The 12137-nt window shown below is 47.4% G+C and overlaps 2 protein-coding genes across 7 annotated transcripts in view; one reads left to right on the forward strand and one right to left on the reverse strand.

Moving 5' to 3' along the window:
- Positions 1-356: 356 nt before the first annotated feature.
- On the reverse strand, positions 357-7837 carry ZDHHC4 (zinc finger DHHC-type palmitoyltransferase 4). 4 transcript variants are annotated; one of them, XM_055805558.1, is made up of 7 exons: positions 7517-7662; positions 7227-7363; positions 4817-4890; positions 2951-3129; positions 2725-2850; positions 1856-2100; positions 357-797 (listed from the first exon to the last, which is right to left on the reverse strand). In XM_055805558.1, the coding sequence occupies exons 2-7, from the start codon at positions 7347-7349 to the stop codon at positions 516-518; spliced, it is 1029 nt and encodes a 342-aa protein (XP_055661533.1). In that variant the 5' UTR covers positions 7350-7363; positions 7517-7662; the 3' UTR covers positions 357-515. The 4 variants fall into 4 exon arrangements, with proteins under 4 accessions (XP_055661533.1, XP_027636345.2, XP_027636350.1 ...); XM_027780544.2 differs by having other exon boundaries at positions 7227-7837; XM_027780549.2 differs by lacking the exons at positions 7227-7363; positions 7517-7662 and adding an exon at positions 7055-7220.
- A 3011-nt stretch (positions 7838-10848) lies between these two features.
- The window catches only part of GRID2IP (Grid2 interacting protein), a 46716-nt gene continuing 45427 nt past the window's right edge, over positions 10849-12137 (forward strand). For all 3 annotated transcript variants that reach the window (XM_055803712.1, XM_055803713.1, XM_055803714.1), the window contains exon 1: positions 10849-11285. In XM_055803712.1, the coding sequence (XP_055659687.1) occupies positions 11270-11285 (16 nt within the window). In that variant the 5' untranslated portion in view covers positions 10849-11269. The remainder of the gene's footprint in view (positions 11286-12137) is intronic.

A 12137-nucleotide genomic window follows, 5' to 3' on the forward strand; every position in this document is an offset into this window, starting at 1 on the left:
CAGCTGTGAGTTACTATTTTCCTGCAGGGAGAAAAGAAAAAATGAATAATTGGCAAATAAGTGCCACTTTCACATGTGCAACACTGCTATATTCCTGTAAAGTCTCCTGCAGGAAGACCTACTTCAGATGTACCAAAGTAACTTAGGCACTCAGTCTTCCTGTTAGACAGTGGTATATATTATGCAGGATACAGAACAGTAACCATAAAACCCCCCAACAGTTCCCTGTGTATGCGTTCCTTAGTCAAACCTAACTCTAGCGCAGCTTGTTTCTGTGCTGAGATTGTGTCTGAAAAGACTTAACAAGCCACTGTCACGACTGGTACCAGTAGTGTTACAGATAAACTTGGAAGAACTCTAGCTTTGAAGACCGTTTGGCTTTATCAAAAAATAGTTTCCAATTACTGAACTGAAATACAGCGATCTTTTACAAAAGTTGTTTGGGGCATCAAAGCACACTGCTGAAATAAAGTCTTACAAAAAGTTTAAAGATGCACATATGAACAATAATATCTTCATGCGTTCTTCCTTTCCAACGCTGTAGGAGGCTTAAAGATCTCCTTTAAATTCATCCAGATTCCTTTAGAATAAAGGTTTTTGTAGACAACTCCTCTGTCATAAGGCTGCAATGTTACATGGTGGGAACAACCGTATCTTCTGGATTTATGCCATTCGTTGGAAGTTTGGTTGGTTAAGGCCAAATACAGATTGAAACAGCAGTATGCACCCAGAACGAGCGTGAGAAGAATAACAAAACCAAGCATGAAGACAATCCTAGGAAAAGTCAAGAAAAGGTGCTGCAAAGAAAGAAAATAATAACTTAGTTAAAAGGCTGGAGCATTAAATTACGTGGAGGCAAGTGACCACTGTAACATGCTGGCTGAAGCGCGCATCCATACGCACACCTAACTGTGGAGCCCCAGCGATAAGGTCACAGCCCTATGGACCATTCCTAATTGAATCTCTGAGTACACCATGCAGATTTCCAGCAATTTGTTTTCTCGCAAGCCTTGATGGTATGTGGGAGTATTTTCTACGTCCATCTATTTCTGAATGTTTTTATTTCATATTAGAGATCTGCTTGTTTGTTTTTTGTTGTTTTTTAAATTTGAAAGAATCATTAATGCAGATCATCTCAAAACAAACTGCCAAATGAAGAAGCTACAAGCTGGTAGAACTTCAGGTTTTGCTGACATGATACTGTTTAAGCAGCTCTTTTCTGAATTAAAATTCCCATGCTGCAGAGTGCTAATGGTACTGTTCAAACATAAGCAAACATTCCCTGACCAAGATCCCTTTATAAAAGTCCACAGCTGAAACACCTGTTGTCTAGGCTGAGGAAAAGATAAAGCATTTACTACTTATTACCTCATTGCCATACTACAGAAAGGGACGAGGGGATCAAAATGCAAATGACTCAAGTACTAGACAGACTCAAAGTCACCCTTTGCTTGTATGTGAGAAAAAACATTCCAAGTATCTAAATTCCAGGATAGCAGGGTCATGTTTTATTGTCTCCATGAAGATACCTCAAGGATTGTCAATTGTTTCCTAAATGTTACTGCAGTAGATGGTCATTGGAATGATCTTTATGAATCTTTATGAACCAGATCTGCTGAGTGAAAGCAGACTGGAGACAAAACTCCATGGAGAATGGAATTTAAAAATTCCCATCTTTTTAAAGTATTCTGCAATGGCAGTTTTCTAAAAATAAAAAGCTGTGTGGAGTTGGTAAAAAAATCCTGTAGTCTGTCCACATCCTGCCTGTGACAACTGGTGGACTTAGAAGATCCCTGAAAGCAAACACTGGGAGAAACCTTTTTATAAGCTAATAACCCAGCCAGCTTAAACTTACCTGAATGAGGAACAGAATCTCAACAGCATGCTCTTGTCCTTGGTCATCAATGTAACTCCCATACATCATATTTGACAGCAGCACCACTTGGATGAGAAACGCTGTTGTGATGACTGCAATGGTTGCAGCCATGGCAGTCAGTGTGAAGAGGTAAAGGAAGAAATACTTCGCATTGAAGGAGCCGATGCAGTTGTTGACCCACACACAGTGGTGATCAAAACGATGTACACACGTACTGCAGAAACCTGATGGGGAGCGAGTGGCAAGACAGTTCAGTTACTTATGTAATCAGTTTGGTTTTTACACAGTTTAGGATAGTTTTTCATCTGAAAAAAACTGAGAGTTGTGGTCATGATTTAGCTGATAGCTTTTTAAGGAAACACATTTAATTTCAATTGCACATCATAAAAACCCAATACTAAAAATAAAGACATGTATCTGCAGCTCAAAGACTTTGGTTTCTCTGAAAGTACTGCCTGGCAAAGCATGTGAAAGGTACAGGTTGTAGCTCCCAGCATTTAGATGCTAACAGCAAATCCTGCAAAAACAAAAAAACCCCCACAAAATCCTGAACTCAGGTCTTGACAGGTGATAATTTTTTATTAAACTTCTAGAGGCTCAAAAGCTTGCCTGTTCCTGACCCAACTGACACCCTCAGAACTGGTAATTTCTGTGAAAAGAAATAGCAGCAAAACAGTTCCATGGATGGGGAAAGGGCAGCTGTGATCTGAACCCCAGTAAAATGAACACAATCCTGTGTGCATCGAGCTAGGTAACAGAACAGATGTAGTGTGAACTGCAGTTATCGAGGGAGAATTAATTTGGGGAAGTATCAGTGTTATGCTTATCAAGGAAGTTAAGATTCTTACGGCAATGTTTTGATCTGGCTGGCTTCTCCATGTTGCACGTAGGACACACGATGCCTTTCTGAAATAATACACCATCGTATGGATAAATCTTAACTAATGATGCATGATTCGATTTTGTTATTATACCTGTGAAAGAAACAAGAAAAATAGTAAAAGTAACAGTGTTTGTAGCATTTTTTAGGTTCCGTTTTCAAACAGCTATAGCTCACAATCAGCATGAGCTTACCAGGATTAGCCCGGGAGCAGAGAATGAAACAGCCCACGTTCCCAGCCAGCAGCAGGTAGGGCAGCAGCAGGAGGAGGAGGTGGAACTGCAGCTCCTCACAGTAAACAAAAACTTCCCATGTGTATTCCCCATACACTGCAGCTTGCAAGAGTATGTGCAGGACAACAAACAAAGAGCTTCTGTAACAGAAAGGGCACAGACTATTTAATACTCAGCATTCTGATTAACAGGTCAAGTACACTCAGAGGTGATCAGCAAAGACTTTCCAAATCAAGGAGACACCTCTTTTAGGTTTTCAGGCCAGCATGGATTGCATATTAATAGTGTTTTCTCCCTCCAATAGCTTCTTCTTCTCTTCTTCCCACATACACTCCTTTAAATATGCCAGCTAAATTCACTTCCATTATTGGCATGTCCTTTGGATTTTTTTTCAGTAGAGTCAAGTACAGTCTCATAATCACTTGGTGCTGACAAAGCACGCCACAGCAATAGGCCACAAAACATTCTGCCAGAAGACATTTGCTGTGTGCTGCTCTGAGAGCAAATAAAACCCCAGTAAAAGGTAATTTAAAAAAACCCAAACCTGTAAAAATATAAGCAGCTGTTACGAAATAAGCGTGGCAGGAGGTTAGCAATGGCAAACACTAGTTCCAGCCTGTCGGCACACTACAGCTTTGGCAAGGCATGTTGCAGAACCGTTTGGCACAGACGTTTGTTTGGGATGCATCATACTGAGCAACAGCTTGCAGCAGCCTGGCAAATAGACGCTCACACAAGCCACGCATTAGGAAAGCAATGTTGACTTATGACAGCTCTCCGCATTATATATCACTTTGCTGGACTTTTATTATGAGTTTTCAATAACTAGTGATGTGTACTTTACTACAGCAGGAAGTCTGTTGCAGACAAGCTCTGCACTACTGCTCTCTCCAACACTATTTCTGTGTGCAATCCAGCAGGATCCTGCAGTCTCCTCCCAACAGCAGGGCTGCAAGAAGGTACCCTCAAGCGCTACATCTCACTGGACTTCTGCATGAACTGAAAAATCTCTCGCTTGAATGAGGTGACGCAGTCAAAGGGTGCGTGTGGAGGATCAAAGTGCCTCCAGCGCACAGCGTAATCTAGCAATGACAACTACACCAGGCTCATCAGATAATTGCTCTGTTGCTGACTGCACATTTGACAGTGTAGCCACTCTCTCCTGGGCCATGTTAGCAGCAGAGAATCTGCACAGCAGGCAACAAAACAACTGCAGCACATGTTCAACAGCTGTAGATGTTACGCCCCTGAAGTGTCTGTCATATTGGAGTCGCTGCCCCCAGAGGAAAGGTATTTAAATAATTCCTGAAGCAGATCCTAAAGCACTGAAGTTTACAGCACACTACAAAATTCACCTTAATACAGCAGGCTGCACGTTGGCAGCTGCGCAGCTTCCGCTTGAGCCACCTGGACATCCAAGCTGCTGGACTAAGACTAATGGGATTTGAGGGAGAGGATGGGGATTGCTAGCTCTGTCTAAACTCAACCTGCAGCTGCCACCGAATCTGTTGTAATTCTCATGTGGATGCGGTCTCCCACCAGCGTGACCAACATCTGTTACACTGGAAGCTTCTGAGCCACATTATCTTGATTTGTCAATATGTTCAAATGTTTCAGGGTACCATGTTCTGCACAATAAGCAAAGAACAGAAAGACAACAGTGTAGCAAGAAGGGAATCTGTAATCCCTGACAAGCACCCCTAACGAGGATGGGTAGCTAAGGATAACACTGAAAGCTCTGATGGTGCCAAGAGGTCACCAACAGTAACCAGAAATACTAGTAAAAAATAATGTCAAAAGCATAAAAAAAATCCCACCAGTGAATACCTTGTGTGGAAGAGCCTGTGAAGCACCCTCTGTGTCACACTCTGGAGCTGTGAGGGGATTACAAATGACAATACCTGAAGCAAATGAAAACACTGTGTTATCTATTGCTTCTGCCTTGTGGAAAGTTCAAATAAAAATACAAGTCACCTAATCCCTCAGTTACATATCTGTAGCCATATAACCAGGAAGGAAGCTCATTTTCAGGGATATCTGAGCTCCTAAGAATACAGACAGGTTTGTTGCTGGGGTTTTCAAAACGGGAGTGAGGTTCCATATTCTCAGGAGCCCTAATGGCACAAACAAATGTATCTGGGTTAATGTGTGAAAGTTGTAAGGAGCTTATATCGGGTTATGGACTGGGTAACTGGTTAAGCAGGGGATAGAACTGAGCAATTTATGAACTACAATATGCTTCATCAGGTCATCTGACAGATGCAAGAGGAGATAAAAAAAGGAATAAAGCCTGCTATCCTCCAGAAACAGGAAAAAAACCCCCACAACTCAACCAAAAAGCAAACAAAACCCAGCAAACCCAAAAAATCAGTTTCTTCAACTACAGCTATGATCCAATTTGATAACTCTGTGTCTATCTAATTGCTGTTAATGAGAAGAAAACTGCCTGTCTTCATTCAGTGAAATCCTCAGCAATAGTCTGCAACTGTGGAATTGTTTGACTCTCCTGTTAAGAGGATGACAGATCTCTATAGCAACATGCTGCTCCATCAGTGGTGGAGGAATTAGAGCAGCTGAGCCTATTTCTATCTGACATGGAAAGAAAATATGCGGTGAGAGCTTCTTGTCTCAGATGTGAAAGACCAGAAGGCAAAAAGCATATGTGAAGTCGAGAAGATGTTAAATATTTTTCTTTTAACTGTTATGCCTTGTATCAGCAGTTCAAGTGACAAGTATCTTTAAAGAGAGGCTGTGTACTGCAATAGGAAATACATAACTAGACGGAAACGCAACCTGCATGCAATTGCAAAATTCAAGTTTAAGTTAACTGTAGACTACAGTCTAACATTACCTTCAGTATCTGTTATCCCCCCCCATACAGTACAGAAATCCCCTGTATTTCAGCCATTTCTTACACCAAAGCAAAAAGCTCTTACAAATACGGTTTGTGCTTGTGGTGATGATGAAAGTAGGAGAGAGTGAGAAAACCTGTACAATGAATACAACCATCTCGCACGACTGAACCGCTGGCAGCAAGGAAAACAGACTGGGGGTGGAAGCTGACTTGCCACAGAGCTAGAAACAGCTGCGCTCTGTGCAAGTTAATTATTTCATATTGCTCACAATAAATACTTTAAAGTATCTTACAGGAGTGAAGTCAAACAATGTCAAATTCCAGGTTTATACGCTTCAATAATTACAGTCAGAAATTCATTTAAAATAGCATCTAGAGAAACTATTTAGGATTACCTATATTTATTTTGTGCGTACAAGAATCAATTACATTTCTCCAGACTGACTTTGCATTACGGCAGTATTTTAATTGCTGATTGTTAGCATGTATCATAGAAGCAGCTATTAAGAAATGCAGGAAAATAATAAATTTCCTCTGCACAATGATCTACGTGTCCATAAAGCAAAATAAAAAGAAAGTATAATACCAGTAATAAAACTCAAAGTCTATTTAGACTCATGTAAACAGCACTAAATATTATTTACAATTTCAATGATAATTCTCCCTTCCAAGAGTTCTTCATTCAGACACAGCCCAACAGACAGAAAAACAAGCTAGTGCATTTTCAATTAATTGCCCGTTTTTTACAGTAAAATGCCAATTCTTATTAGTCTTTTAAAGCTCTTTATTCCTCCCACTTACTTAGGATACAACAGCCTGCAACATCATTACAGACTCACATTACAGAGCTTCCCCTAAAATATTTGCTACCAGTTACAAGTCTCCCTTTTTTATTCCTCAAACCTCCCTCCACCTTCTTGCTGTTAATGACAGCAGCAAATACCAAAAAACTGCAAATACTCAGATACTTGGGCTCTCATTATTATTTAATTTCTCAAAGCTGACATGTTATGGTGCCACCAAACAATGCACTTCTAGCACTGTGAGAAGTCCGGTCCTTACTACTACCCTGTGGTGACCGCAGCCAGCCAGGCTGGCACAGGCAGGAACAGGAGCTGTGAGATGCAAATGGCTTTTTACTGCGCGCTTGGGCATGATTTCATCTGCCGAAAGGAAGCGTATTTCTATTTCCAATCCCAATTAGCACTTACTTGAGAGCAGTTGTCAAAATAGGATGAAATATACTGTCTCCTCACTCTAACCACACATATTAGCATCTTTTATGGAGGTGACACACAGCAGTTGCACTAATTTCAGCACAACGAAGCAGGGCAGACCACCAGAGCAGGAGATGAGCACCGCTCTGGAAGCTCAGCTCTTTACCTGGCTTGCACCATTGACACTTCTTGCGAGGAAACTCTCCTTCCTTCCCGAGCAGATGCAGAGCAGGCCAACAGCAGCAAGAACTAAACACAAGTAAATCAAGAAGAGCGTCAGAAAGTCCATCCTGAGCCCTGCAACTGACAGAAGCGGCTGCTCAGTGCCTCGGTGCCAGCCCCCCAGCAGTGCCCGGGCCCAGCCGCGCTGCCCACCGCTTGGCTGGAACCGGGGAGCGGCGCAGCCGGCGCACCCCGCTCCCCCACGGGGACACCGCAGTTATTTCAGTGTTCTACCTATTTCTGCACGGCCCGGGACCCTGCCACGGGGCACCCTACTGAGAGAGGGGCTGGGTGTCCGCTGGGCCAAGGGCCGGGGCCTGCAGCGGGGCCTGCAGCTGGGGCGGCCCGAGCCCCGCCGCCCAGCCAAGCCCGGGCACCGCCGGCGGGGCCCAGCACCGCGCCGGGAAGGGGAGGACGCTGCCAGGGGCCTGCAGCCTCCGAGCCCCACCGCCGGGCAGCAGGAGCCCGGGGTGACCCGGCGGCACGGTGGGGGCCTGCGGGGCGTCGAAGGCGCCGCTACTGAGGGACCCGGGGGGAGGGCGCCGGCCCGGGACGCGGCGGGGGCAGAACGGGGCCGCCGCTTCTGTCAGCCTCCCGGCGGCAGGGGGCGCACTCGCCGCCCCGCCCGAGGCCGCCCAGCCGATCGCCGAGTCCCCCGGCCGCTCGGGGATCGGCGGCCGCAGCGCCTGGCGCCACGCGGAAGCGGGGGCCGGCCCTCGCCCGGGCCTGCCCCGGCGGAGCAGCTGGGGTGGCGGCTGCCGCGGGCACCGGCAGGGCAGCGCGGGTGCTGCGCGAGCCGTTCAGAAGGTCCGTTTTCAAGGTCGCTGCCTCCCTGTGGCCCGGCGGCCCGGGGGAGGCCCTGCCCCGGGCTGAAGGGAGCTGCTTGGCGGCCGCAGGCCGGGCCCAGCCCTGGGCAGCGCCTCTGCAAATGGAGCGAGAAATCAGCCGTGGGCTCCTGAAGGAGCTGAGGCTGCTGGGCAGAGACGTTTGTTCTGGCCCTCTTCCTTCCCCCGCAGCAGAAAGTGAAGATTAAAGCGGTAGAAATAAAAGCTAAATAATTTTGATAAATCCCAGAGTTGTGTGTAGAGTTCTTACCATCCTGGGCAGCTCATTACCGTGTGAGTTGAGTGCCGCTGTTGTGCTGTTTTCTTCTGTTCCCAGAGGATCTGTGTGACATGCCAACTGGCATGGCACAGCTTGTGTGATTTCTAAGGAATTTGCAAAAATTTCTTCAGATTTCTTGCCGTTGGTGAAACCTCTAAAGCAAAATCCTTTTGTCTCCTACAGGAGCTCTGAGCATTATATTCTCATCTAATCCAGAGCCTCGTGTCACACCATCACGTCGCACATGCTGCAAGAAGTAGGGGAAAGTTTGCTCTAGTACATGCAGGGATCTCACCTAGAACCAGGCTGAGGTGAACTAAAGCTGCAGGAGATAAAGGTCCTGTGCCGGTTCCTTACGTGGCGTGGCTGTCAACTGAAACCGGCCCCGCAGCTGGCGCGGTCCATGCTCTCTGGAGCGCCGCTAATGAGCGACCGATTGGGTTACGGTGCCTGGTTAGAATTTGCCATAGAAACTCAGCCAGTTGCTGCTGCCAGGTAACTGATCCAAAAGCTTCGAAACTGCTGTGATGATTTTGCCAGCTCTGGGTCCCAGTCTGCTGCTGGCTGGATCTCGGGCACGGCAGGTAAGCCCTTTGAGGGGTGCTCGGGTAGCTTTGGCACCAAGAGGAAATCAATTGGTTTGGCTGAGACACAGTGGCAGGAGGTGAGGTTGAGTTTCAGGAAGGGGACCTTTTTTTCCCTGGTAAGTTCTTGGCCCCCAGTGCACCAAACCAGAACCTGGTGAGAGAGAAATGAAGGCAAAATATTGCTGGGGCACAGCCACCCCAGAGTGCAGCCTGAGGCACTTTGCTCCTGATGGAGGACATAGTGAAAAAGCCATTTTTTCCCTTCCCACTGATGCAGCAAAATTTCTGTACTGCTTCAGGTAGGCTGGAGGTTTGTTTGGGACATTGGATGTAACCTGGCAAGTCTGCCTGCACAGAAGGGGCCCTGGGATGGGGGGCTGGCAGCTGTGTGGGCATGAAGCTGTTTATTTGTCTGTGGACAGGCAGGTTTGTACACTGCGGTCCGTGCACCCAGCATGGAGCTGCCTGCACTATTGGCAGGAGCTGCAGTGAGTGCTGCCGAGCAGGGCACCAGCACCAGTGCTGCTGAGGGGCTCCATCCACTCTTAGTGGCCTTATATGCTGTGCTCAAGGACAAAACAGTCAGCAAACACTTTAATAGCAGGTTGAGGCTGGGAGATTAAGCTCATTCAATTTAAGTGCTGTGAAAATCAGAAAGTCTTGTCTGATCAAAGTCTAGCAGAAGGTCTTCAAGGAAACAAACTTTTCATTAGCTTGGAATCCCATAACTAGTTTCTTGCCAGGATTAAAATTCGCTGTTTTAAAGTAGTCAAGTCAAAAATGGAGGGAAAAGAACCAATTACTTCACTTGCTGGAAAAAAAAAAGTATCCATTGGAGTTTTTGCCTGCCTGTCTGGGCCGTGAATAGTGACGAAGATGGACTGACGTTTTGTATGAAGGTGTGTGCACTTCTGCATCAACACGGGAGGGCAGTGCACGCTCCCTGCAACGCCCACCTGTGGATCTCAGCTGCTGAGGAGATTTGTGTTTGTGCAGGACCTGTGAGAAGGGACCCATGTCCTGTCTCTAGCAGAGCATCACTGACACCAGAGCTGGAGAGGACAGGAGGAGCAGGTCTCCAAGTCCCTCGCAGCAGACATGTATGAGCATGAAGGGCACGAGCGAGAGGAAGACCTTCCACTGCACCGTGCTCACCTTCAGGCTGCGCCAACCAGGTCCCTGCAGCTCTCCTTCGTAAGGCTTTACCCAGTCCCTTACCAAGTCTCCCAGCTTTCCTGGGGAGGTTGTTTCCCATCCAGCCCAACGCTGCTGACAGCTCAGCCTGTGCCAGTGCCCAGGGAGGACTGGATTGCTGTGTGGTCCTTGATGGGATGCAGACGGCCCCTCCCCCTGGTGCCCTGCAGCAGGATATGTAATACCCTAAAACCTCTTAAGCCCTAAGCCCTGAGATCCCTACGTGCTGAGGAAGCAGAGGAGAAAATCAGAAATAGCAGCTTAATGAACAGTCGGTGCCAGCATGGGGGGTCTCTGCTGTGAAATGCTCTCAGCTGCTTCCTGCTGTGAGGACCCCCACTCCTCCGCAGCCTGGCTGGGGAGGATCTGGTGAACCCTGGAGAAGTTGGTCCAGAATCCCAAATCCTTGCAGCAAGCAGAAGGTTGTTTGGCAGATGCATACTCCCAGAAATTCTGGTGTCCCACTCAAATAGCTGGTGGTGGGGTCAACGAGGTCTCGGCACATCCAGCTGCTGTTTGGCAGTGGTGATGGCATGCTGTGTCTCTGCTGCTTTTTGCAAAGTGCTGTCGCTTCAGATTTGCCCTGTGGGTGAGGGATTTCTCTCCACAGGCACTAATCTGTTTTACCTCCTTCCAGCTCCTAATTCCCCCCAGATCTGCAGGCTCAGGTCAGCACCAGACTCAGCCAGGACCAGCACAGCAGTTAGTCTGTCCATGCTTCTCTTTGTGATGGAAATAAATTAGGAAAGGAAGAGGCAGGAAGGACCTTTCTGTGCCTGGTTGGTGCTGGCTCAGAGCAGCTGTAAGGGCACAGGGCTCAAGTAAGAAGCCTGGGAAGGGGCAGCCACCCTCTGCCCCGGCTCTACTCCAGCACCGTGGCACAGCAGCCGTTTTGCCCACCCCTGGACTGCTGCTACATGCGAGGGCTGTGCCCCCAGCACCCCGGGGGCTGCAGCGAGGACGCGGGAGTTGGAGAGATGCCCCTGGGAGCCCTGCGGGTAGGTGGGACGCACTTCCAGGGGTGATGGAGGAGAATCGAGAAAGCCTCAACCCCTTAGTGGGACAAACCTGCTGCTGGTGAGAGCCCGCCAGGCTCGCTTGGATGGCCGCAGACTTCTGTAAGTGCTTGAGCCGTAGGGTGTAGAGGTGGAAAGGGGTGATGCAGCTCCCTGCAGCAAGGCGATGGCCGCTGCTCTGCCAGGCTTCGCTGTGGAGCTCAGCCCACAGCGGCTGCACTGGGGCCGTCTTGGTGCTTACTGGGCTCTTGCTGGAGCCTTCAAAACTTGTGCTTTGCTGCCTCAGGGATCCCCTGGTGTTTGGTCACAGATGGATTTCATCCTGCTGTTGCCAGACTTGCCCATGCTTCACTCTCAACACCTCCCCTTCGGTCCTCAACATCTGTACCTGTTAACAGGGGCAACAGCTGTGTTTCCTCTTTGAGTAACAACAGTAACAGTAATCCCTGATTTTTATGTAGCATTTTAATCAGCACTGCTGTACAAAGGAGGACAAAACTATTACACTTACAGCGTTAGTGACAGTATATTGCTTGGTCCTTTTTAATATTTCCTTATGAAGGCGGCACTTCTAGTGCCCTCTGTAATACAGCCTTGAGTAGCTGTTTGCCAGAGCAGGTTCAGGTTATTGATACAGATTTCTGCAGTAATGCTGTGTTCCCTGCCCATCCTCACGATTCTGCTCTCAGAGCAAGCTGGTCGGTATTATCTCTGCTGAAAATGGTCATGAGAAGAGTTCCTTTAACCTCCCTGGCCTACAGTAAGGTATTAAAGAATGTTTTCAGCAGTTCTGAATTTTGACCAAGATTTCCTAGGTCTCAAAGGAACAGAATAAATGTCTTTTGGTCATTCAGATCAAAGCTTGAAGAACCACACCACCCCAATGACAGTGAGGTAGCGGGGTGAAGGGATGCCTTTGCTGTGCAGGCAGAAGCACGCACCAGAGCGAACTGG

This window comes from Falco peregrinus, chromosome 5 (assembly GCF_023634155.1).
Source record: "Falco peregrinus isolate bFalPer1 chromosome 5, bFalPer1.pri, whole genome shotgun sequence".
Taxonomy (NCBI): domain Eukaryota; kingdom Metazoa; phylum Chordata; class Aves; order Falconiformes; family Falconidae; genus Falco; species Falco peregrinus.

Coding starts and splice junctions, on each gene's coding strand:
- ZDHHC4 (XM_027780544.2), bottom strand. CDS start 7,349: ATGGACTTTCTGACGCTCTTCTTGATTTACTTGTGTTTAGTTCTTGCT. Junction 4,891..7,226: donor GTGTCAATGGTGCAAGCCAG/GTAAAGAGCTGA, acceptor CATTTGCTTCAG/GTATTGTCATTTGTAATCCC. Junction 2,101..2,724: donor AGCCAGATCAAAACATTGCC/GTAAGAATCTTA, acceptor GCTCCCCATCAG/GTTTCTGCAGTACGTGTGTA.